At 40.1% G+C, this 24,414-nt stretch overlaps 1 protein-coding gene across 2 annotated transcripts in view; it reads right to left on the bottom strand.

Moving 5' to 3' along the window:
• tnrc18 (trinucleotide repeat containing 18) overlaps positions 1-19,658 on the bottom strand; it is a 110,161-nt gene extending 90,503 nt beyond the window's left edge. For both annotated transcript variants that reach the window (XM_057860557.1, XM_057860558.1), the window contains exons 1-2: positions 19,463-19,658; positions 17,724-18,080 (exon numbers count right to left, since the gene is read on the bottom strand). In XM_057860557.1, coding sequence (XP_057716540.1) covers positions 17,724-17,931 — 208 coding nt within the window. In that variant the 5' untranslated portion in view covers positions 17,932-18,080; positions 19,463-19,658. The remainder of the gene's footprint in view (positions 1-17,723; positions 18,081-19,462) is intronic.
• Between the last annotated feature and the right edge of the window lie 4,756 nt (positions 19,659-24,414).

Here is a 24,414-nt window from a genome sequence, read left to right as displayed (position 1 = left end):
CCAAATAAAAGTATCATCAATAATTAATGATAACCTTTTCAACTACCGTATTTTTCGGACTAAGTCGCAGGTTTTTTTTTTCCCCCCATAGTTTGGCAGAGGATGCATTTTATACTCTGGAGCGACTTATGTGCGATTATTTACGGTCGGGTCGGGCCGACTTCTCTCTCGCTAACTTTTTTTTTAATAAATATATATTCATATATTTATACTAAAACGATGTACGGATGTTAAATAAAATAAATGGTAAATGGTATAGTTTGGATAAAACAGAGAAGGCACTGTGCATGCCTGCGCACGTGCATGCAGTGACCCCACTCTCTTTTCAATCTTCCCCTCCCGCCCTGGCGCCCTCCGCGAGCATCCTGGTATTTCCTTTTCGACATGGAGCAGCTAGGAGTGAAAAACAAACTAAAGACATGGGAATTGAAAAGCAAACAACTGCGGTAGGAGTGGGATATGAAAAGGATTCAAATTGATTTTTCAAGATGCTATACGGGAACCTGTGTCGGCTTCGCTGAATGTAAACGAATTTGGTGCTTTGGTCTCATACGAGAAATATATTTAACAAACTTTTCCAGTGTTAGTTTGTTGTGTAAATGCATTTATAATGATCATAAAAATGTGTAGACTAAAACTTGCGTTTTTTTTTTCTGCCAACTCGAGGAGATTAAAATAAATGTCAAATCCACCATCCGCCTGTTGCAACAGACACGCAAATATAAAAGATATAAATGTTTATTGACTATCCATCTTACAGTCTAGTTAAATGGGAGAATTAGTTACAAAATACAGGCTTTAATTTGTTATCATTATGCATATACAGTGGGGAGAACAAGTATTTGATACACTGCCAATGGGAAAACCCATTGAACTACAATGGGAAAACCCATTGGCAGTAGAGCTGGGAATCTTTGGGCACCTAACGATTCGATTACGATTACGATTCAGAGGCTCCGATTCGATTATAAAACGATTATTGATGCACCCCCCTCCTTTTTTTTTCTCTTTTTTTTTTTAATGTTTTGTACATTAGTTCCAAAATTGTTCAAAAATACTCTCAGGCTAAACCACACTACCATTTCAGTATCAAGTTAACATATAGCAGTAAACAAATATACAAAAATAACATTAAATAAAAAACTCCAGTCCCCATTCTGCATCAGCAGCTTTAAACTACATTCAATTAATTTAATGTTGTGAATCAACCGTTAAATTTGTTAAAATTGCTCCCATTATTCCATAATTTCCCTTTTGTCTACTTTCGACATGTGAAAGTTTTAAAACTATTTTAAAGATAGATTCAAGTCAATATTTTACCGATTTAGGAGTATTTTAGATAAAAAGTTAATTAGGTTTGCTTGGAAGGTTCGCTACAACAGCTTTGCAGGGAAGTGTACTGCTTTAAGATGGCGGCCGTTTATAACGTCCGCATCTAGCTTTTTGTTGATGTGCTGCTAACACTACCAAATCTATATTGCATCTAGTCCTATATAAATGATATCCACGGTAACATATGAATGTACTTTGCAGCAGTCAGGTATGTTGTTGTTTTTTTTTATCTCGTTGCATGAGTTGAGCTAGAGCCGTGAGTTGCGAATTGGCATTACCCAAAGGGCCGGGTAATGGGAAGCATGATGTTTAGCTACTCTTGCTCCGTTCCGTTCCGAAGACCGCGCGGCGCGCTGAGTTTTGTGTACTTCCGCTTTACTTCGCATATTTCAATAATCGGAATTTGAATGTTTGTGAATCAATCTCGAATCTTCCACGGCCGAATCGCGAATAATCTAAGAATCGGAAATTTTGCACACCTCTAATTGGCAGTGTATCAAATACTTGTTCTCCCCACTGTATGCACCGCCATCGTCACAAACGTGATCACACAAAACGCAACAACGCATCGCATCCCCGCATTTCCTCCTTCTCCTGAGTCCTCACAAATAAAACATAAAATTTGGGGGGTTTTCTGGCTCGGGCGAGCAAATTAAGTTCATTGATCGGGCTCGGGCCGCGTCGGGCTTTAATACCCGCGGGCCAGTCGGGTCGGGCTGGATTTTTTTGGCCTGATCTAACTTCTAGCGTCATGTAATGTTAAAATATCAAACACCTATTCATCCTGTTGTTCTGTATTGTATTTTAAATTACCTTTCAAGATGGCATGTCTGTTCTTGGTGCTGGATTCTATCAAATAAATTTCCCCCCAAAAATGCGACTTATACTCCGGTGCGACTTATGTTTTTTTCCTTTTCAGAGTGCATTTTTTGGGCTGGTGCGACTTATACTCAGGTGGGACTTATAGTCCAAAAAATACAGTACTTACAGTATATTTGAACTCAAGTGGTAGCCACACAGTATGCAAAAATACTAACACCAAAATATTCACTCTTTGATCAATGCAACGTACGTAATGTGTCTGTATGCATTTGAGGTCCACCCATGTAAATGCATCAATGTAATAACATAAATACAACACGTCTTGGCATTATTACATCTATCAGTAACTCCATATATTAGATTATCCTTAACCACCATAGATTAGTGACAGAATATAGTGTGCTACAGAAACTCCAATGCAATCTCACTTAATTGTTGCAAAAATTACCTTTTTTTCTTCATTTCAAATATTCTATCTTTGTTGGCAGCAGGCATGTGCCGGTATGAGATTCTGACTGCATGATTCCCTTAAGCCAAAATATCACGGTTTCCCAGTATTGCAATTACAACTCCAAAATGTGTTACATTATTACCATCAGAACAAAAATAATTGAAATATTTTCTATAAAAAGCATGTGTGTATGACTCATCATGTTTACATTATACACACACTCTCTTTCTCAACACAGACAGTTGCCAGAGAAAGAAAAAAGCATGTTTACCACTGCTAGACACGCTAAACACGCTGGAGTCAACTCTCGTAGCTGGTGGGAAATGTTCATGATGGTGTTTAGTAACCTTTAATTTTGTATAAATGCGAAATCATATCGGAGGTATTGCCTCCTTGGCAGCCACCCTCCGCATACATTATTTACATGTCGGTTGGCCCTCCTCCTCTAAGCCGCGGCCGTCTGTAACTTTTCCGTAGCCGTAGTATTCCCATACCAGCGATTTCGTTTTCTTCGATGGGGGTAAAATTTCAGGAGTTTCACCTCCTCCAGCCATTGTGTAGCACAGCTGACAGACTGAGCAACAACCGATGGGGGAGGGTTGAGCTTTGCAGCTGCAAATGAAGGATTTTCTCCCTGCATTTTTGGGACATAAAAAATAGCTAATACCTTAGGGCCGGTATGATGGAAAATTTTTGCGGTTTTGAAACAGTGACGTTTTCATACCATGGTATACATTGAAACCGGTAATCAGCACATGTCTAGTTGGCAGGAATCTATATTGGCACGCAGACCATTAAAATGCTCTTCGATTAAACAGCTTGAGATGACAATAGCATATTGAATATACCGTAATTTCCCGAATATAACGCGCACTTTTTTCCCCCAAAATCAACTTGTAAAATCATGGTGCGCATTACAAACGGGTACAGGGATGGAGACACAAATAAAAAAATATATATACATATACACATACATACATACATACATATACACATACATACATACATACATATACATATACATACATACATACATACATACATACATACACATATAAGACCGATTTATTTATTTATTTATTTATTTTTTGACATGGCCATGCTGTGTTGAAGAAACTTATGCGGCGATCTGTTGCCGACCATTATGGTACTTGACGTCACCATTTTGTTTCGGTCGTGGCGAGCTAGGGAAGAAGTTGGAGGCGGAGTATCAAACAACTGAGCTAATCCACGTTGCTTTATTGACATTTAGACTGCAACAAAATACGGTAGCAATGTCTGTCCCACATGCAACTCGCAGAATATAACTATCTTTCCGGCTGTTCCCTCAACAAATTACCTCCCCCCGGGAACTATACAACATGCCAACACAAGTTCCGCCGGTAAATTCTGTTGTAACTCGCTACACGGTAATACTTCACTCTGATTGGTCAAATGATTTCGTCTGTGTTAAATCCTGCTTTTTTCACTCTTCGTAAAGCACAGAATTTAGTTTCTTGAACTCATTTGAGTCAACTTTTATTGCAGCTCCGCAACTCGGACGGTAACAAAAGTAACACAACACACTTTCTGTGTCCGTCAACTATATCTGTCCCTCGGGAAACTCAAATCCAAATAACAATAGTTCCTATTGTTACATTCTAGTCAACAGCAATGCGCTCTTCTGATTTCCGACCTAAATCACCACTTTTATTTTACCGTATCAATCCATGGAAGAAACATTTATTCATCATGATGAAACGAGCAAGTTATACAGCAGCCTTTAAAAGAAAAGACACAGCTGTTTTGTTTTCTCCTGGATTCTGGTCAATTGAAGTTGTCAGATCATATCATTACCGTACATATTGTCAATTTACGGTAATGTTTTAAACTACCAATGTGCTATGCTTGTGCTGTGTTTCACCAGTCAGTAAAATGACATTTCTGTATCTGTACACGAGCTCTGTTTTCTTGTATTCTTCTATTTATAGGTGCTAAAATTAGGGTGCGCGTTATACACAGGTACAATAATTTTCCCTAGATTTTACAAGTAAATTTGGGGTGCGCGTTATACATGGGTGCGCCTTATATTCGGGAAATTACGGTATGCTATTTTTTCATCTTTTTGTGACATGTTTATTTAGTCAAATTGTCAGATCTACCGACAAAATCTGAACTCCGTACTTTGACCATTCACCACCCAAACCAATGTAATTTACCAAATTTATCGTCATCATTATCATTTAAATTTATATGGGTTACCTTGGGTGGGGGTAATACTGTACTGATTCTTCCTACATTTTACTGTACACTTATAATAAACACTAAACTCTTCCAATACAGGGATGACAATTACTTGTCGACTAAACAAAGGAGGGATCAGTGTGCTGGATAAACACATTTCCTTCTCTGACGCTTTCACAACACTACTTTACAGTAATTCTAGAGTCTTATTACAAATATGTAACCTTTTGTACAGGGACCTGCGGAGACCCAGTAGGCAAGCAAAAAAACAAGACACCACGCTGCATGTGACCTTTGTGTGTTTGAATTTAAGGCATGTTTCTGGCAGAGAGGACAAGTTAGCTAACACACTGGATATTTCAACATGCTAGAGCATGCTCATTTGTGTCTCATCCAATGGGCGCGTGCGTGTGTGCACATTTGTGCACACATGGATTCATCAGTCTCCTGCTTGACAGCTGTGTGTACTAGGTATGCTTGTGTGCCGTTTGTCTACCTCTGACAGGTTTATTGTAGCAGGCCAGCAGTGCCTTGCGCTTTCTCTTAAAGAGCCTGTTTTCTTTCCTGAAAGATTCAATTTATCTGAGAGGCGACGTGTCCTCTGTCGTCTTGCGTGCGTGTGCGCACGAACACCCCAACACACGCAGGACTGTGCCTTGCTCACATATGAAAACACACACACTCACTAGTCACTACATTAATATTAACGTAAACAGACGCAATCCAAGCACCATGGAAGACAAATTGGTATTGGCTGAAACAACACGGGCCTGCCCTACGAGCTGCATGAATTATACTTGCACTTGAGTAGCTCGGTGTGCATGTATATAAGAGTGAGTCAGAAAGAGCATTTGAAGGGCTACCATATTCATCTGACTGTATACAACTGTGTTGTGGTCAGGATAAATCTCTCTGCAGCAAGTCCCAGGGGAAACCCCTGGCCGGAGCAGCAATAAGCACAATCACATGCTCCCATTCCCACGCACAAGACATCGCTTCCCACACAAACAAATCTCAGATTTTATCCAGTGGGGTAAAAAAAACGATGCTTCGCACCTTGGGGATTTAGTGCCAATTGAGTCTTCTTATACAGTTTGTTCAAAAGCCTTCACCTCAACACCTTCATTGGTGCCTCATTCTCACCAGGGTCATTTGATCACTGTGTGGCGCTGCAGAACAGCCTCACAGAAGAGTAGGGTTGTCAAAAGTAGCGAAACATCAATACCGAAATGCTGTATCCGGGTATGATATTTGATTCCAGAGGTATCGAAACTCAATTATTAATCACCAGATATTTGTTGTCATGAGTCAAGTTTGATTTTGCATTATTCTTGATATTAATGGAGGATATTTTTGTATTTTCCCTGTTAGCTTATTGGCTGGGAGGGGCGAGGGTTTCATTCGTCCCCCCCAGTCAAAATGAATTGGACATCTCGTGTTGTCAACGGTACTGGGATATGCGCATCTACATCCAGTCCTCCCAGTTTAAATGAACTGGATTGGCAGGAATGAGTTAATTTTGGGTCACTTCCTGTTGATTTTGAATAAAGATACACGATAATATCGGTCACCGATAATTATCGGCTGATAATGGCAATTATGACGTCACACAGATAATCCAGATAATAAAAAAATTCAACCGGTAATGCAATCCGATAATTATATACTTGATTTAGCCTCCAAATGTGCAAACCCGAAGAATTCAGCACGCCGCCTCCTCAACCCCTCCCCTCTCTGAAGCCCCAGAGAGAGAAGGGGCTGAGGAGGTGGAGTTACACGACAACAAGTAGTTGAATATTATGGCGGCTGTCACAAAAAAAAAAAAAAACGACGCTCTCGCCATCTGCGAAACATGTACCGCAGAAGTTCCACGAGGTGGAAAGAAAGTGTCCTCATTCAAAACCACTTACCCAGCCTCCATTTAAAACTGCATCACAACGATTTTTGGAACGAGTACGAGGCTGCTGCTAGCGGGAATGCTAAAGCTATTGTTAACACAAACTAAGTTAAACTACGGGGCTTGTGACGATACAGAGTCGGGTTGTTTGGGAATGGGGCTTGGTCCCCCAGCTTTGGGACCTCCGGTGAACACCCCGGTTTCTCGAGCGTTCCCCCACGGCGTGCGAGCAGAGCCAGGCCCTGAATACGCCGCGGCGAACCGGCCGGTGCGGCCGGATTATCCGGTGCAAACGTAGCTGCCGCCGCCGAGTCAAGACACAATTTTTTTTTTTACCGAAATGACCCGGGAGCCAAAGCCCTGGATAAAAAAATAATGCAGTTTATACGACCACCATTCTTTATGAAAAACATGCCAATCACATTTTCAACACGGACATTTGGAAAAGTGATGTCCAGTAAGCAAGCTTATCATGACGGCACAGTGGTTAAATGATAATTTAAACATGGAGAAAACGAAGTCAGACAGTCAATAATGCATTCAGTATGTAAAATGACGAGCGGTCAGATGACTTTGTAACACTGCCTTTATTTTCGGCTTAACAAAACTCAAGCACAAAACAACACGCACGGGTTTGCGAGCTCCAACTCCGTCCAAATAGTACTGCCGTGTATCAGTTTATCTGCTGTAAAGCAAATGTCGCGAGTGCTGCAAATGTAAACAAAGCGCTGCAGAATGGGTAATTTTGAATCAAACCTGGTACATTGTAAGAAATTCAAAGGTCACTTCCTGCACATTTTGGATCATTTCCTATTGTTAATAGGGCATTTATCGGTCACGTCCGGTTCGCTGGTCACTTCCTGTTGATTTTGGGCATTTAAAAGGGCACAGTTGATATAAGGTCATTTTATGTTGGTTTTGGGACACATACAGGGCACTTCCTGTTAGTTTTTGACACTTTCTGATGATTTTGAGGAATTTTCAGGTGACCTCCTGTTTTTCTACTTATGTTGTATCGACACTGGTATCGAATATTTTTCTGAGTACCGATATTGACTTGAAAATGTTAGCATCATGAGTTACATCTCGGTCCTGTCTTTGTTCCAAAAGTTACTTCTAAAAATTGTGTTTAGATCTGGTTAGAATTAATCATTGGTCGTAATACACAATTGTTGTAAAACAACAGTAAGTTAACTGACATCCAGTTAGTCTGCATCTGGAATTTATACCCACAACACTCATTGCTCTGTGGTGGTGTCGTGCACCATGTCTACAGCAGCTGTTTAAAGGAAAAAACACATCACACTTTCTGGGAAATGCAGCACAAGTGAGCATTAACAATGTCACTGCCGTCGAACATGACAGCCACCCAATCATACGGCTCTTAAAAACTAAAAGCAATTTAAATGAGTTTATCACTACAAGATGTCCAATCCATTTGACGTGGGAGGGGGGGCAGCCTATAGGTTTATGGTTGTTGCTAAAGGTGGGAAAGGCTGCATTTTTAGTGACTTGGCAACTACAATATACACCGTCTTGATTGTTAGCACACTTAATAGCCTTCAAATGTCTTTAGGTTTAATTGTAACGGTGAGCAGAGATATTTCTGGCCTTGTCTCATTCATCAGTGTAGTTACATTTGTGTAGGTTCTACATCTGTTGCCCTCCCCGCACAGGGGGGGTTAGCAGGACAGATGGCTTCAATCTGGTAACGAGAGGCTTCATCAGACCTCTGGTAGATAGAAAAAAATGTGTAGCCACAAAAAACAACTCTGACTGAAACATTGTAGATGTGAAGTTGTTTACAGTTTCAAAGTAAATCAAAAGGAAAGCTAAGGATCAGAAGTGTGCCTAATCGTGTCAGGTAGAAATTTAAAGCCTCTTTTGCACTGCCATTTCTCAAAATGGATGAATTACCAGGAATAACAGAAGATATTTATCTGTCTGTGTCTTCCACACATAACTCAGTAAAGCGAGATCTTACCACAACTGTACGTGCTTTCATGCAGCCGCATATCAACTAACAAAACATAATTAAACACAGGACGACATAAACTCCAGCATCTGGTGTGTATAATATACTTGCGGTACAGTAACAATTACTTTCAACAGGGAAGGAGAAGTGAGTGTCAGGTGCTAAACATTACATATCGTTCTTGGCACTGCAGAATACCACTGCACAAGGGCGGCGGCCCAGCTCTGTTATAGCTCCGATAGTAACTTTGAACAAATTGGTTTCCCTTTCCACATAGCAGCATGGACAAAAGTTGGATGCTTGCCAGGTTTCTTAGGTAGTGTCAAAGGATATTAAAGCAATTGTTGTCACAACACTAAAATTTCAACTCAAGAAATTTATACTAAAAAAAAAACAAAACTAAATTCAATACTACATTTTTTTAAATTACATTTCTTATTGAACTCTATAGGTGCCATGTGGCTCTTAAAAACTTAATTAGAACTCTTCAAATGAGTTTATTACTTGTAAATGTCCAATTTATTTGACATTTGTTCATTCGCTGCCAACCTTCCTACTTCAGATGGATTGGACTTCTAATGGCAGCCAATGTGTTAATGCTAACAGAAGTAGAATTGCATGTTGTGCCACAGCATGGTTTTACGCGGAATAAACAACTTGCCCATAACTATACACAAAAAAACTATCATTTTTGACAGTACATTGACAAAAAAAAACCTAAATTAAAATGTTGAATCTTTGTTTTTCCGCATTGTAAGTCGTTATTTTTTACCAACAAAAAAAAAAACTTCCTCTAATTACTCCAAAAGTAACTCATAAGTGCCCCAAAATCAACAGGACATAACCGGGAAATGCCCTAAAATCATCATGAAATGATCCAAAATGTACTGGAAGCGACCGAAATCAACAGGAAGTGACCAATAAATACCCAGAATGAACAAGGAACTGACCCAAAATTAACTCATTGCCTGCCAATCACATTCATTAAAGTAGGATTACTGACATGGTGCTACATTACCATCAAGAGTAGCGCAAAATCAAATTTACCCCATGACAACAAATTTCTGGTGGTGAAAAAAAAAAACAAATGAGTAGTCATACTTTTGCAATGAGATATCCTATCCGGATACAACATTTCAGTATCAATACTTTTCGATACTTTTGACAACCCTCGTTGAGGCAGACCCTCTGTGAGATAGTCCAAAAAAACAAATCTGGGTTTATATGATTGCTCACTGGGTGCTTGGGTTCTGGATTCAAGCAGTCTCTTATAATTAAAAGTGGAACAGTGCAATCATTTGCAATTACCAAATAACTGTCATGTCACGGAGTCAGGGTTTTTATCATTGCAAGTGGAACTGGTATCTCAATCCTGCTTGGTTGATGTAATCTGTAGGGATTTGATATTGAAGAGAAGCCATAAAGCCAAACGACCTGTTTCATACGGTAGTGTGTAGGCTGGCGAGTGTGCAGAGGGGAAGATTCAGCATGTGAGTGGGTCCGTGTGTAGGCAGGGACAAAAAAAAAAAAAAAAAAAAAAAAAAAACTAGCCACGTTTCATGAGGAGAGTTTGAACTGCCAGCCTGAAGTAGAACAGTGATTGGGCCAGTGTCAATTCACAGCCCTTCCTATTGATAAACATGGACATGTTCAACACGATGCAAGGCAAAAAATTCAAAGGGAAAAATAGTAATGTCTCAACTCATGATAGTACAACTATGTTTCTTGATCCTATACCTGCATAAATTACCTCAATACTTAGGATGCCTCCGATCTGATCATATGATCAGAAATCGGGCCCAATCACGTATTCATCAGAGGATCAAAATCAGGTGAAAAAGATCGGGTTTTCAAGATGAAGTTGTATTTTATAAAGGGCTACAAAATAATCAATATGTACAAGGATATTTTCAAAAGTAATCAAAAAATGTATCTTTTGTAATACGCAACATCACGACACAAACGGATACAGCAGAAGCAGAAATAAATGTTGCTATAGGAGAATGTTATGCTAGCTGTCTCTGGAAGCTAACAGTAAGATAGCATCATGTAAGAGTGATAAAGTCTGAAATAAGAAAATATTTTACATTTCGATGTCTTTTTTTCTCATTATTACACTGCCGAATTATCAAATCGGTACTCTGTATCAGCAGATCCTAAAAAATCTGATGACTCAGACTTGGGTAGAAAAATGTGTGATCGGGACAACCCAACTCAATACCAATACGAAAATAATACCATAAAAATATATAACATCAGTAATGGAAGTGAAATCACAGATGGAAATTTATGGGACTTTAAACTGTATGCATTTCTATTCAGAAATAACTTTGCCTAGGTTAAACTGTTCTACAGCGAATATCTTGCCAAGTAAACTTGCTACCGATGGAGAAAGACAACATGAAATGATTTTGGAATGAATAGGAAACTCATGACTTCATAAGAGTTGTGAAGGACTTGAACATTGAAATCTTTCATTGGCAATTAACTCTTTCACTGCCAGTGACGGTGATAGGCGTCCAATCATAAATTAACACTCTTTAAATGTGTTTATCACTAGTACTGAATTGGTCAATGGCAGTTGACTTTAGACTACAGTGGTACCTCAGAAGAGGGGGATGGGCGAGGAGTAGGACACGTTACAACCTGAGCTGATGACCAATTTATATATTTAAACTTGCCAAACCGTGCTTTATAGAGTCTACCCACGCACCACGTGTTCGCTGTAGGGTTCCGCCCACTTGTCCGTCATTTTGACTCTGTATTTGCATTGATTTCAATTGATGGCGCAATTTAAAATGCATTTCATGGAAGACCCGGTGCTTTCTGATGCCGCAAACTCACTGGATCTGTTGCATAAAAGGCGTTATGAGGAAAAGCTTCGTTCTATACAGTCGCCAGATCCATATTTGATGCCCAAATCGATGTTTTTCAACCCAATGTCTTCGCCCTGTCTGCCTGACATCTGCTACGCTGATATTTAAAATGATCTTGTCCACACAAAATCAGCCTATTCTCACGAAAAACTTCAAGAGCTTGGACGCTTATAAATACTTCGTTGCTGGTTGGGTGAAACAGGTCCTCGTTTGGCAGGAATCTATCTTGTGCTTGGAAAGGTGAGTTACGAAATTTTCCATTCGAATTCTTCTGTTATTGCTAACATCCACTGTCAAGTCTAATGTATTTCATGTCGTTTGTCAATGGAGTTAAGGCTTTCAATGTTTATATGGTTTAGCGATAGCACGCACTACATACATACGTGTATGTTGTCGGCGATTAGCCTAGCAATGATCTTAATTGTGGTTATTTGTCAGCCCCGTAGACGAGGCCAGTTTCTTTTACTTGGTACCAGCTAAATATTGTTCAAAAAATAACGATGGTGGAAGATAGGGAAGTCACAAACATCTTGAATTTGAAACTATGTCGTACTACGTCGTATGTTGTCGGCGATTAGCCTAGCAATGATCTTAATTGTGGTTGTCAGGCCAAAACCCTCTAAATATATATTAAATGCATCTTACCGGATATAAAATGACTACTACATAGTCTCTGGTGATTTTTTGGTGTCCAATTTTCACGTCGAATTGCAGCCGTCCATTTCGCTCTTCTATTTGGATCCCTCGGAATACGGTAAAATTTCAAGTCTCTCCTTCCATCTTCTCTGTTAGTGCAACCAACAGCCACACACGCCTTCACCATTTTGATTATTAATGTTAAGGAGCAGAAAAACACGCTGTAAATAGGAGAAATGTACGTAGCCGTAATAGGTTAACACTATGTTTTGACGGACAAGTGGGCGGAACCCTACAGCGAACACGTGGTGCGTGGGTAGACTCTATTGGGCTCGTTTGTTGCCTGAAACTTTTGTTATATTCTTTTCTGAGCGATAACTCCAAGATTCGCCAAGCAATGACTTCCTCCCGTCCTAAAACGGATTCAAACAAATCAAGCCGCGGCAGGCCCGATTGACGGTACTGGTTTGGGGCCTGTGAACTCCACATATGCAGAGCTTCTACAATCTACCATCGGTGCCCTTGAAATAGACCTGTTTGACAAAATGTACTCTTTGTCTACCAATCTAGATCGGAGATGTCGCTGATGAAAGACTACAGTGGTACCTCTACATAAGAAGTCAATTCGTTCCAGAACCTTGTTTGTAAGTCGAAATGGTCGTATGTGGAGCAGGTTTTTCCCCAGAAAAATACATTATACTTCCATTAATTCTTTCCACAGCGGATGCGTTTTGCGTGCTGTACCTGAACGCACCGCTTGGCTAACGTCACAGTTAGATAGGTGCGTGCGGTAGAGATTTTACTTTCACTATTACTGTTGTTTTTGTCGTATACGGCGGGGGACAGTAGGCGTGTTGTGCTGCACAAGTTTAAAAGAAATGATTAAAAACCTGACGAAACTGGCTACCTCCTTGCTGATGTTACACCAATAATAATTGTCACCTTAACTTATAAAGACTGCGAACAGAGGTCAGAAGGGTATTGTCGAGCCAATTCATGGATGCGCACATCAGGCTAACAGTTTTCTATCATTTCCATCTTCATTTCAATGGTAAGGGGTAACTTTTTCCTTTTTCACCACCTGCACTAACTTTCTTGGAACCCATGTTGATTTTTCCTCACAAGAAAATCCGCCGTGCATCAGTCTTGTGGGAAAACATAGAAACTGCGGCGCTGTCATAAATCGTCGCATTACGAGCATGTTGCCGGATGTAGAAACAAACCGCGAGTCAAATTTTACATTGGAATGTCAAAAAGATCATGTGTCAAAGGGATCGTATGTTGAGGTATCACTATACATAGGAAATTTGTGAAATCTGCAATGTCTGTCACATTAAAAGGTGCACAATGTAAGTTTTCAGTTCAATTATTCATGAAATGGCCATTCAATAGACATTAGAGAAACATTTTTGGGGGGAAATATTTCTGAAATGTTTCTTAGTGGTTAAGCGGAGATTTTCCTATTTTAAAATAAGATTCACACGTCGCAATTTTTGTTGTTGTTTTGCTTCAATGTTCATCATCAGCCAATCACGAGACCAGTTTCCAGTCTACATCTGGGTTGCCAGAGCTCTGTATGCCCCGAAAACGAAGACTGCGTCAACTTTGAAAGTCTAAATTATGTCTACCACTTAAACAAAAAAACTCCTTTACAAATCTCAAAGGATTCATGAAAACAAGAGAAGCAAAACAAGGATATGCATTCATTTGGCGTGGTTGTGCTAGGCTATTTAGCATATGGATCCATTGACCGGGGCAAAGATAAAGTCTTTACGCATGTATATATTTAGTCAGTAATTAAAATTAAAATGGATGGAGCCATTAAATCATCCTCGTGGATGCTGTCATTGCATTACCAAATTATATACAGTGGTACCTCGACATACGATCGCTTCGACACACGATCTTTTCAACATCCGATGTAAAATTTGACTCACCATTTGTTTCTACATCAGACGATATGCTCGAAATATATATGTTATATATAACACGGTGGATTTTCTTCTGAGAGAAATAACCATAGGTTTCAAAAAGGTTGGTACAGGTGGTGAAACAAGGACAAAGCCTACCATTGAAATAATGATGCAATTTATAGAAAAATAGGAGCGTGGGGTGCGCATCCGTGAACCCGCTCAACAATACATCTCAACGGTCCTCCTCAGACCACCGTTCGCCAGTCTTTATAAGTTAAGGTGACAATTATTATTGTGGTAACTTCGCCAAAGAAATCGCCAGCTTCGTCAGGTTTTTATCATTTATTTCAGAACTTATCCAACACAAAACGCCTACTCTCCGCCGCAGTTGACGGTGTTCTCAACAAGACATTGAAAGTGAAAGTAAACTCTCAACCTCACCACCCTCCTCTCTCTGTCACGTCGACCACGCGTTGCGTTCAGGTACAGCAGGGGTGTCCAAACTTTTTGCAAAGGGGGCCAGATTTGGTGTGGTAAAAATGTGGGGGGCCGACCTCGGCTGACGTCCTTTACGTAGAACAATATATTTATGCAAATTTTAGCTAGCCATTCTGTGTGTCACATTTGCTTTATTATTTTTTTTTTTTAATTACTAATTTCAACAATCTCGCAACTAGCCTTTGTGGCGTTCTCTTTCGACTCTCAGGATCTTGCTGCTGTGAAATAAAACTAGCTTCAAGTTGCTTCAATTTCTCGCTGCGTATCTTCCCTGTAATCTTGTCGTACATGTCAGCGTGTCTTGTTTGGTAATATCGCCTCACATTGAACTCTTTAAAAACAGTGACTGTCTCTTTACAAATGAGGCAGACACAGTTGTTGCGTATTGCATGTTGCGTCCAATTTCCACCTATCCTTGAAGCGTCGGCCGTCGCAGTTAACCTTTTTGTTGTTGTTGATTGTTGCCATTTTAGAAAACTGGGAGGTCAAGGGTCACACCAGGTAATGTTGCTTAGAGTACTGCTGCCTTTTAGTGGGTAAATGAGGAGCAACATTTAATGTGTAAGCTACTTCATATGCTGGTAGCAGTACTGCTGGCCGATTTATTAAGTCTGTGTGTGGGCCAGACGTTATTGATCTTATGACAGTGGCTGGGGGCCGGATGAAATTTGACCACGGGCCGCATTTGGCCCCCGGGCCGCACTTTGGACATGTCTGAGGTACAGCAAAAAACGTCCGCCACATTAGAACCCGATTCGTTACATTATTACAGGAATTATTATTATTATTATTATATTATTATCCCAATTTTTATTTGTAATTTATTTGTTTTGCTGTGTGTAATTGCCATTTGTAATAGTACCAGCAGTATTTATTAAGGATTTAGTGTAAGTTTTTGGGCTGTGGAACAAATTAATGGAATTATAATGTATTCTTATAGGAAAATCCTGCTCGACATATGACCATTTCGACTTACAAACAAGGTCCTGGAACGAATTAACTTCCTATGTAGAGGTACCACAGCATTTCTTTGCCAGTGTGCTAATAAAATGAGAAAATCAGCCCTCCCTCGCTTCAGTCATGGTGAGAAACTAACTTGGACCTCGTATCACGGCTCTTTTAGTCGTCATTTCTAAATATTGGCATTGTTAAATTGAAAATATCTTGAATGAAATTTTTAATTAAAAAATAAAATATATCCTTTCTGCAGAGGACTCGGCGCTTGCCACTTCTTTCCCTGCAGGTTCTCCAATGTGATATATTCTGGCAACCCAAAGGGGGTGGGCATTTTGTGCTAGCCAATATTTCGATCTAGTTGCAGTACCATTTTCGCCCATCAATTCTAGATTGTGCACCTTTAAAGTGACCTCCCCAATACGGATTTGTGTTGTTTTTACATCAGAATATTAACTGTAATTGATTTATTTTTAACTTGTTTGGAAGTTAAGACTATGACACAAAACAATGTCGGTACACTTCATAAAGAATATAATGGTGACAGTTTAAGTTATGTCTGGATTCAACCAGCATCAATCAACCAGCATTTTAAAAAAGTACTGTTTTTACCACATAGGTTTCATCATACAAAGCACCCAACGTGACACAAACTACACATAAACCGGGTTCGACAATAAGATTGAAGAATGGTGCTCATCTGAAACATTAGCATCTCTTGGGGTTTACCCCTGAACAGAAACCAGAGAAACTGTAATTGTATATCTGTCTCCAGCTACATGACTTCAGGGTGCATGTAACACAATGACAGTATTTGTCAGACTTTCCATTTTCAAAAAAAAAAAAAAAAAAAAACCCCACAGCTGTAACCTTTACTCCGTACAAGGTATGTTTAGAACCTAAAGGCTTCTGACGTTCCCCTGGTTCACCACAAGACTATACACATATACAAAACTTCCATTACTAATAGCAGAACAGACATGACATGGCTGTGCAACTAAAAGATAAATCACTAGCTCAAGGGAACAAACACACTGCATTTGATCTATTGACTGGCCAAATAATGCAAAAACACTCACTAATCTGTTAAAACAATGCATGGAAATTACTTAAATGGGTGACATCAAACTCCCTTTATCCAGCAAAAGATCTAAAACATGCAGTTGGACTTCTCAATGTTAGAATTCTAAGCTCACAGACCAGGAGGAATTGACAGAGTTCTCCGGATCTGTACAAATGCACTGTTCGACTTTAATAAACACTGCAATCTTGTTCAGTATCACAATGCTGCAACATCACACATCAAGCAGTCAAGTTCTGACAAACAAGCACTAGCGAGATTTGGATCATGAACGGCGGTTTAATGGTTCACGTGCAATCCAACAGCACTGCACTCTGGCCTACCCACTGCCATGCTTCTGTTTGGGCCAAGTACTTGTACTTTTCCACTCATGTGTTGCCCACCAAAACCGTGGGAATCCTCCACATGAGCCTTACTTTCATATCTCAAACTTGGCCCGGGTTCTTTTTTATTGTTATTATCATTTTTACTGCCACTGCTGTTCATAAAACAAGTGGACATCTGGTCTAGTTTCCCACATTATAACATAGCCTAATAGGGTTTTCAAAAGTACCAAAAAGTATCAAGTATCGATACTGCAATGCTGTATCCGGATACAATATTTGATTCTAAAATTATCGATACTCAATTACTGTTTTTTTTTTTTCATTACCTCAGGTCTACAGAAATTTGTGGTCATGGGGTAAATTCGATTTAAAAAGTGTGAGAGATTCGTTCAGTCGCTGCCACCCACCAAGTTCAAACAGATTAAATGATCCTATCACTAGTTAACGTCGAAAGACTTTTGTTTTTAAGAACTACACATGATTGGACCTCTATCATAGTCAAAAGCGCTGAAAGAGTTCGTAAGAAAAATAACGCTTTGTTTTCTTTATTTTACTGCAGTATCGAAAATGTTATGGAGCTTTTTTTTTCTAGTATCTATATCGAGTAGAACATTTTTGTATAATCTAGTCATGAACAAGCATGCCAAGTTACACAAACTCTCCGCTTTTAAAGTTAATAGTTAATTCAATGGAGTATACTTAACGGCAAAAAAGCAGTGAACGATTATATATTACTCACTGTGGTGCGCGTGCAGGTTAATGGCCGATGGTAAGAATTTGCCGGAGTGGAGAGGTGGCGGGTGACTCGCTGCCAAGTGGCCGGGTGAAGAAGCTATCCTCCCGGCTGCTCCTGCAGCCCCGAGTCGGTGAGGCTCCACGGCGAGCCCCGACAACAACGGGGGAGGAACGTGGACGGATCGGGGAGCTCCAAAATCTCTGCCATCCATTATCCAGAACAGGGAAAGTTAGGAAAAGAAATTGTCCTTTCGGAAAGAAGAATTATTCCGAAAAAGCCCGTTTGTGGCTATAATAAAAATAATAATAATGTCTTTAGTTGTCCGGGAGATTCGTGCTGATTTTCAGCCATTCTGCTGACCTGAGAAACAAACAAAAAAATAATAATCACTCTATTCACAGTAACGCAAAATCTAATTTTTTTTAAAAAGCGATCGATTCGACTAAGTATTTTTTTAATTATTTCAGCGACCGTGCGGCGCATATGTGCAATGACGCAGTTCGGAAAAAACATTTAAAACGGTTTGTTGTTTCGCTATTATACGATCGGACCCCCAGTTAGATCATTTTATCGCGATTATAGTCAAAACAACAACGTTGTGTTTCCATGTTTAAGCGTAAAAGAGGGGTTCCGCCCCCCGATGCGCAGTGAGTAGTCGGCCGCTACCGGGTTTCTCTTCCCGGGGAAACATAACCAGCACGTACCGGTCAGTTACTCCGAACCACCATGAACATAAACGTCGATTATTGAACGGCAATCCATCTATTAATGCATTTTCACATCAGACAGCGTAAGTAACACTTTAACTCAACGAAGCCTAATACTGTACAAAGCAAATGCACATTCCGAACGTGTTAAAAATAAAGTTGTTAACAGGCTGCCGTCGTTAATAAGAGCCGATGTAGCGTTTTGTTGCAAACAATTTTAGTCGCAATCGTGTATATGTGCTTCTATACAGTCAATAAAATGTCATTTTTTTAACATCAAACGACGTCGCGAATGTATATGATTTGAATCGATATCTTTATAGGAGTTTGACCTACATTGTAATGTAAATCAGCTTTCTGTGCGCGAGCGAGCGCGGCGTTTTTAAATAAAATTTAAAATACATTAAAAGGCTTCTATATGCGAAATACTCCAGTTAACTTTATAGGAGGCGCTGTGTAATTGGTACTTTATGAGCCATTTAAAATTATATAGAATGGATCTAAACAAACCCAAATAAGGCAAAGTCAGCCCTTAACATAATGTGATTGAACACGACGTGTTTACAAGTGGGGAAAAACAGAGCGAAAGTGGACTTAAAACCTTCGAATGCTGCAAGCAAACATTACAGCAATGACTCGTGATATCCAGGCAGGCTGAATCGCTTCCACGCAGCTCCTCGACAACACAGACTTGCGTTCTGTTTTCTTCAAGGCGACACAGCAAAGACGCGTTTTACAACCATTAATGAACCCGAGTTTTAAGTGTATTTTAGGGGGCTGTGATCTACGTGGTTCGGTGGCAAGGAAACACGACATAAGAGCCACGTTTCAAAGTTTGCAACCATTCCGTTAACGGTTAAACTTGCTCGATCGTAGAGGGGGTGTTTTAAAAATCCGGGTTTCACCGCTCAGAGAAGCGCCAAGAGCCTCCGCGCCCGACTACAAACAAAAGTAGCACGTCAAAAATAGCGAGGAATGACAACAATTGTACAAGGCGAGAAATTAAAGTAGGAAAACAAAGTCAAAAGCGCTTACTTGAAAAGGGAGGGGTGCTATGAGGAAGCGAGGACGCGGTTCAAAAATGCCAACGAGTCTCGCAAAGTGTGTCCAAGTTGCTCAGAAAACTGCTGTAGTCCATTCCTGGCTCACTCGAAGGTGAATTGGGGGGGAAAGGGGGGAAGAGAGAGCCCTCGTCTCGTCCGTTTACTCTTCGGCAATGAAACATAGCATTGTTTTACAAGCTCCGCCCTCTTCATTAGCACCGCCCTCTTAGAAATCCCCGCCTATTAGCCAGTGTAAACCTCTCATTGATTGGCTGAAATGCACGTCAATCAAATTCCATACGCTGGCCTCTTCCCAGCACTATAAAAGCTATTATGGAGCGAGAAAGGCAGGGCCGTTTCAAGGTCCCCTCTCTCTCCGCTTGTTAGGGCTGCACAAAATTAAGGGGTGCTGGAGCCTGGGCTGGTTGGGAACAGTAGTAAGGTTGCAAAACGACCCCCACGTCCCCCATTATCACGCATATCAGAATGGACGAGAGAGGAAAACACTGCATTGCTTTTAAAATGTTTTACTTGTGAGTGCTGTACTAAACATACTGCGATGGCATTAATCAATGTTTTATTGATTTTCCTCCATTTATGAACTACATAGTATGTGTGTGCGTATATACAGTCATGGTGGGAAATAGGCCACTTTTTTTTCTTCTATTTTTCGTCAGTTTAAATGTCTGATACCTAAAGGTTAATCATGACATACAGGCAGAAAATGACAAAAATGCATAAAAGACTTTATTGGTTTTGTTTTGATTTGCAGTCATTATGTAAGCGTAGGTGATTTTGCATATTGTTGGGAAACCATGGAAAATGTCCAGGTTCACTCTTCAACTACATTCTTATGAGTTATTTAAATTGTTATTGAAATATAATTCCCAAGCAATCTACATTTGTTGCACTATGGATTGAAATTTAACAAGAAACATTGGTGGTCTTACTTTCTCCCATGACTGTACATATGCACATAAATTGTGTATATACATTATAGTAATGTAGTGCATATAGTCCATCTGCGCACCATTTGTCAAGTCATCTAAATGGAACCTAAGCCATCAAGGGTCTTTACCATAGTAAGAGGAATATGCTAAACCTCAGTGACTGCTTTTCAGGTTTTAACCAACGGTGCTTTCGAGATGCAAATGTCCCATATCAGGCCGAAGGAAGGTGGTGCAACGCTGTATGCCTCCTTTGCACTTTCAAATTTGCATCTGAAGAGGAGGAAACTGTCGTTATTGCCTTATTTTCCTTATGCACAATCTAAACCGCGAAGGGACCCCGAAACTTCACACTGCGCTCCCCATCCTTTACTTCTTCCCACTGCCTCCGAAGCTGCGCGAGTGCGCGTTACGCAGTTCCAACAAATGTTGATTAAAAAATCCTACACGGTTTCAAGCTGCCCATGTAACACCCCACCCCACTCCTCCAGCCCCTCCTCTCTTGGTAGTGTCGGTTTCAAGGCGATCCTCCGGTAGCGTAAACCAGGAGCCTGCTTGTCGGTGAAAGGAGTCGCGTCCTGGTTCGTCAGTAAATGGAGGGATAAACAACCCCAAATTACATACACGCGCTTCTATGAGATCACTACTAGTCACAAAAAGGACATTATATCACGGATGAGGTAGAAGTAGAGGCCGATCATCCGGAGCCCTGACGGCGACGCTCACCCTCGACGGGAACCGGGGAGGGAGTGCCCAGATTGGGATCAGATGTGCGCGATGTCCCGCGCTTAGCCCTCCGAGGGGACCGAAGCAACCCTTTGTTCTCCTCCCTCCAACCGAGAATCCAGACAATGGGTGCAGATTAGGGTCCTATTGTTGCTCTCTTCACCCCACAAGCATGTGGCAGGTTTCATCTTCTCCTTGTTTTTCTTGTCAAATATTGCGGCGGTGGTCTTATCTCCACTTTGGAGGTGCGTGGTTTGTGCAACTCATTCACGAAGAACAGTTCACAAAATAGGCCGTTTTTTACATAATGCATATCATTTAAAGCACGCTCATTGGTATTATTTGTGACAAAAATTGACCCTTAAAAACTCAAGTATGTCACTAGATGCTGCATTGGATGGCAACAATGTAACTAACTGTCCATGCAAGACAGACTCGTGCAATATAATTCAAAACGTCATTTGTTATATGATGTAATGGTAGAAACATCTCAGTTATTATACATTCAAGGTTGATACGGTGGAACATACAGTATATTCAATGTTTTTTTACCCTTCATATTTACTTACTCATTTCACTGCCTTACACAAATCCTTGTCGAGCTACAGAAGAAAACAGCATATTAATCATGATTGATAGCCACAAATGCTGCAGAAGCCGTAACCCCCACCAGTTTTTTTTTTTTTTCTCTTTTTTTTTTTTAATGCCAGTAAGTAAATATCACAACATAAGCTACACAGAATCCACGTTTATTACCAATTCCACCTTAATGAAATCACATCTTCAAATAATATTGTTGGGGTTTTCTTGTCAATACATTGTAAATGATTAGAGTTGGTGACAAGAATATCTGATTGGACATGTGGCTGCATAAACCCACAGGGACAGAGCACAGAGACAGCATTGATTAATTCAGTTGGGGGTTCACTGCTCTCTGGAAGGGATGTATAAATAAATAAATACATGAAGATGTGTCCCCTGCATAAGCACCCAACCCCTCAGTTCATAATAAAGCCAGAAGAGACACATTTACAGATATTTTGCTCAACCACTGGAGAGGCAATAAATAGCATATCTTTGAGGTGACCCCACCCATTCTGCTCCCTCATAGACTTACTGAGAGAGAGCTTGCATGCCCATGGGGCTAAATCCTTCACCATCACATGCTCCAGTCCATACTGTTATGTTAGAGGCAAGTACCACTGCATTGCAGCACGACTAATCTGAGGAAGGCTTAATTGTAGCAATGTGGTTTCCGATGGGCTGAGAGATATACAAAGAACAAACATATGAACAGAATAGAAACGACCCTCTGCCATGAGTGACACCAACCCCCAATATGAAGCAATTGGACAAACAAAACTGGTCTCATGGGATACCTGTCAATCACTGGATGGTGCCTCGCAGGGTTTTACTGGAAGTGGGTGTGGTGGCAGTAGTGTGTGTGTTTGGGGGCTTAGATGTGAGGTTGTGGCCACACACACATATTTAGTCATGTTACAAAACTGCGTGAGCCATTCAATCGACTTTATAATATTTACAGTTGCATGCAAGGCACATTAGCAAGCCTTCAGTGAACTGTTATTATTTTTGAGTCATGTGTCTTCCTGCGCAGGAGGAGTGTGGTCAGAATTCTGAGAAAACATTGGTTTCTTAGTCTAAAACCAACAATTGTTAAAGCACAAACATGCACAAATGCAATACAAGATAGGGGTGGGAACATCTGGGTGCCTCCCGATACAATAAAATTTGTGATATATGGCTGACGATAATGATTATCTCACATTATGGCGATACAACAGTTATCAATAGATGGGTCAGGAAATCAATCTACGATATTCTAAGATACAACTATTAGAGAGAAAAGGTATTACTAAATGGAAAAAATTACCAATATTTTTTTTGCATTGTTGCAGAAAATCTGACAAAAAATGTTTGTCTTTCTCACAGAACTATGGGATTATTTCAGTTCAACATTTCTGTGAATAAATACACAAATAAAACATAAAAACACTATTATATTGGAACATTCTTGTACACAAGAGAGTCTTTCTTTGGTTGCTATTGATGGCACTAGATGTCTAATTCATTTATGAAAGGACTGGCTTTGAATGCTCATGCTTGAGTGCCTTTGACAATGCTAGACGTCCAATTCATTTTGATTGGGAGGGGGCCTCTCCCAGTCAAAATGAACTCGACGTTGGGAAGGGGGTTCCTCTCCCAGTCAAAATGAATTAGATAGAGTTATGATAGACACTATTCTAGTGGAAATTTCTGGTAACAATATATTGTTTCCTTTAATAAATAGTGGCATCAATACAATATATCGATTATTGGTGATCATATATTGGGATGCAAAATATAATGATATATCACCAGATCGATATATTGTCATACTCCTAATACGTGTGACACACTGTCGTACAATGATGCATTCAAAAATATCTGCAATGTTTCCAACACGGTACAAATTTCACATTATTTTTCTATTATTGTTTTGGAGTTTCCCATTAGGATTGCTGTTATATTTGTGTTTCCTCTATTTGCACAGTCCTCATTCCTTCTCTAATTATCTTCAACACTCTGACTCGATTACTGTCTTATTGTTGTTGCCAGGCAACAGATAGATATTACAGTTTCCAGCTCACTGCTTTTAGCCATGAAAAGCTGCAATAATCAAGACACTCAATCGAAAATGATCAAGACTAAATAACTAAGGGCCATAAGCAATCTATTAAATTGAAACTAACATTCTCTAGTGTTTTTGGCTCCCGTTCAGTAGCGAGGATGCTGCAATATTGGACTGTTTTGCTTTGGTCACTCCATTAAACAAAACAATGACCACTACTACTATTTTCCGTTCTGTATTAAAGATATTTTCCCCAGTTGAGTGACAATAGTGTGTGAACTGATCCCCAGACGACTTTGGGGGAGAGGCAAGGTATACATTCGTCCGCCAACTTAACCTGAAGGTTATTTTGAACCCAGATGGAGACTGGATTACCCTTAGAAAATTCACTCAAGCACAGGGAGTCAAATGGCACATGAGATTAAAACCCTGAATCTCGGAACTGTGAGACACAACTTTGAAAATATCACAAAGAATAAGATACTCGATGTTTAGGGGAACCTGCAACATAAGCTTATTGTAACTGGGCTAAAAGATCGGGATGGATAATGTCAGACATGTAAGAGATACCACAAAACGTCATTATATAACTTTTCCTTCAAAGGTTAAACCTAAAATTATTTTAAATAATCTTTGTACATT

The sequence above is a fragment of the Corythoichthys intestinalis genome, chromosome 16 (genome assembly GCF_030265065.1).
Source record: "Corythoichthys intestinalis isolate RoL2023-P3 chromosome 16, ASM3026506v1, whole genome shotgun sequence".
In the NCBI taxonomy this organism is placed as follows: domain Eukaryota; kingdom Metazoa; phylum Chordata; class Actinopteri; order Syngnathiformes; family Syngnathidae; genus Corythoichthys; species Corythoichthys intestinalis.
Note: the sequence above shows the minus strand (reverse complement) of the source record. Positions and strands in the feature narration are given on the sequence as shown.